General features: G+C 47.8%; 1 protein-coding gene across 1 annotated transcript; it reads left to right on the top strand.

Moving 5' to 3' along the window:
* Positions 1–5: 5 nt before the first annotated feature.
* On the top strand, positions 6–644 carry LOC112121928 (olfactory receptor 52L1-like; the record flags this gene model as incomplete). The annotated part of the gene is made up of 1 exon (XM_026661587.1): positions 6–644. A coding segment is annotated over one exon (639 nt), but the record flags the coding sequence as incomplete, so codon positions are not given.
* Between the last annotated feature and the right edge of the window lie 1,148 nt (positions 645–1,792).

Raw genomic sequence — 1,792 nt, forward strand, 5'->3', positions numbered from 1 at the left:
CTCAGATGTACTTCATTCTCAGCTTCACTGCGATGCAGTCTGGGGTCCTTGTGGCCATGGCTTTAGATCGCTACGTGGCCATCTGTGATCCCCTGAGACATTCCACCACTCTGACAAACTCTGTGGTGGCCAAAATTGGCCTGGCCTTGGTGCTTCGTGGTGCCATGTCCGTACTGCCCATTCCCTTGCTAGCGAGGAGGTGGCCATATTGCAGAACCAATATAATTTTCGACACATACTGTGAGCACATAGCTGTGGTGAAGCTGGCCTGTGTCGACATCAGCCTCAGTAGTTACTACAGCCTCTCTGTGGCATTCTTCGTGATCGGTCTGGATGTGTTTTTTATCGCTGTGTCCTATACCCAGATCCTCAGGGCCATCTTCAACCTCCCAACAAAGGACGCCCGGCTCAAGACTTTTGGGACCTGTGGCTCCCACCTCTGTGTCATCTTATCCTCTTACATCCCAGCTCTCTTCTCCTTCCTCACGCACCGGTTTGGGCACAATGTGCCCCAGCATTTACACATTCTCATGGCAAACATTTACCTCTTGGTGCCCGCCATGCTAAACCCCATCATCTATGGGGTGAGGACTCAACAGATCCGGGATAGGCTACTCCAGCCCTTTACTCATAAAGGGACCTAAGTTGTCTCCTGGTTCTCTAGCTCTCAGATCGAGCTCCATGCAGAGCTGGCTGGTGACATGGTGCTGAGCCCTCTTCCCTGAATCACTGAGTGGACAGTCAAAGAGACTTTAAACCCTTTCCTGAAGTTACTGTGCTCTTTCAGCATCACAAATTGGGGAATCTGTCTATATACAACTCATAGGTCTGCCATATTTCTAATTGCTGGTAACTGGAAGCCTGAGGCCCCACCTCTCTGCCCTGCCTCTTCCCCCAGGTTCCGCCCCTGCTCTGCCTCTTCCCCTCAAGGCCCCGCCCCTCACTCGCTCCTCTCCTCCCCACCCCGTCACTTTCTGGTTCATCCCTGTGACACTCTGCACCCCAAAGCACCCCATATTTACCCTGGTGATGTAATTATAGTATGTTTTGTACAAAGTAGGCCCTGTGAGGTATCATTCTAAAAGTCTTAATCTGCTAAACATTGATATCCCCTTGGGTTGTATGTGCGCTCATGGTATGTGAAACTATGAAATCTTGCTATGTGTGAGTTACTAAAGTGTGATGTGAGGCTGGAAACACCCCAAACCAGCCTTTCAGGTATGTCAAAGGAGTAGCCAGACAGTGTTAATTGCTGTTGTCAACACTCATCCAGGGAAGAATCCACTAGCACAGGAACTGTGTATAAGAAAACCTCCTCGGAGGGAGTACAGAGACAATGGAGAATGTTTGCCCAATAGGGGCACCCCCCTATGTCACATACATAGACTTTCCAGCAAGCTGGAAGAAACTATAAAAGATGGGGAGTGACATCATCACTTGTCTTCATTCCCTCACAACTCAGCACCTGCAAGAAGCTCAGGAAGACAAAGGACTTTGAATGGGGGAGGGGAACCAAGGCTGAAAAGCAGATTGAGCCTGTGCCTCAAGAATCTGTAAGACTGCTTGTATCATCAGTCAGGGTGAGATACTGCTGATTCAAATCATATCTAGTGTGTACAAGTCTTAGACTGGAAGATTGTTTGATTTCCTACGTAACCTGCTTTGATCTGTTTGTTATCACTTATAATCACTTAACATCTATCCTTCTGTAGTTAATAAACCTGATTTATGTTTTATCTTAACCAATGTGTTTTTGAGTGAAGTGTTTGGGACTCTTAGCTCCATTAGCAAA

Source organism: Terrapene carolina, unplaced genomic scaffold (genome assembly GCF_002925995.2).
Source record: "Terrapene carolina triunguis isolate 2854851 unplaced genomic scaffold, T_m_triunguis-2.0 Scaffold11217, whole genome shotgun sequence".
NCBI lineage: Eukaryota > Metazoa > Chordata > Testudines > Emydidae > Terrapene > Terrapene triunguis.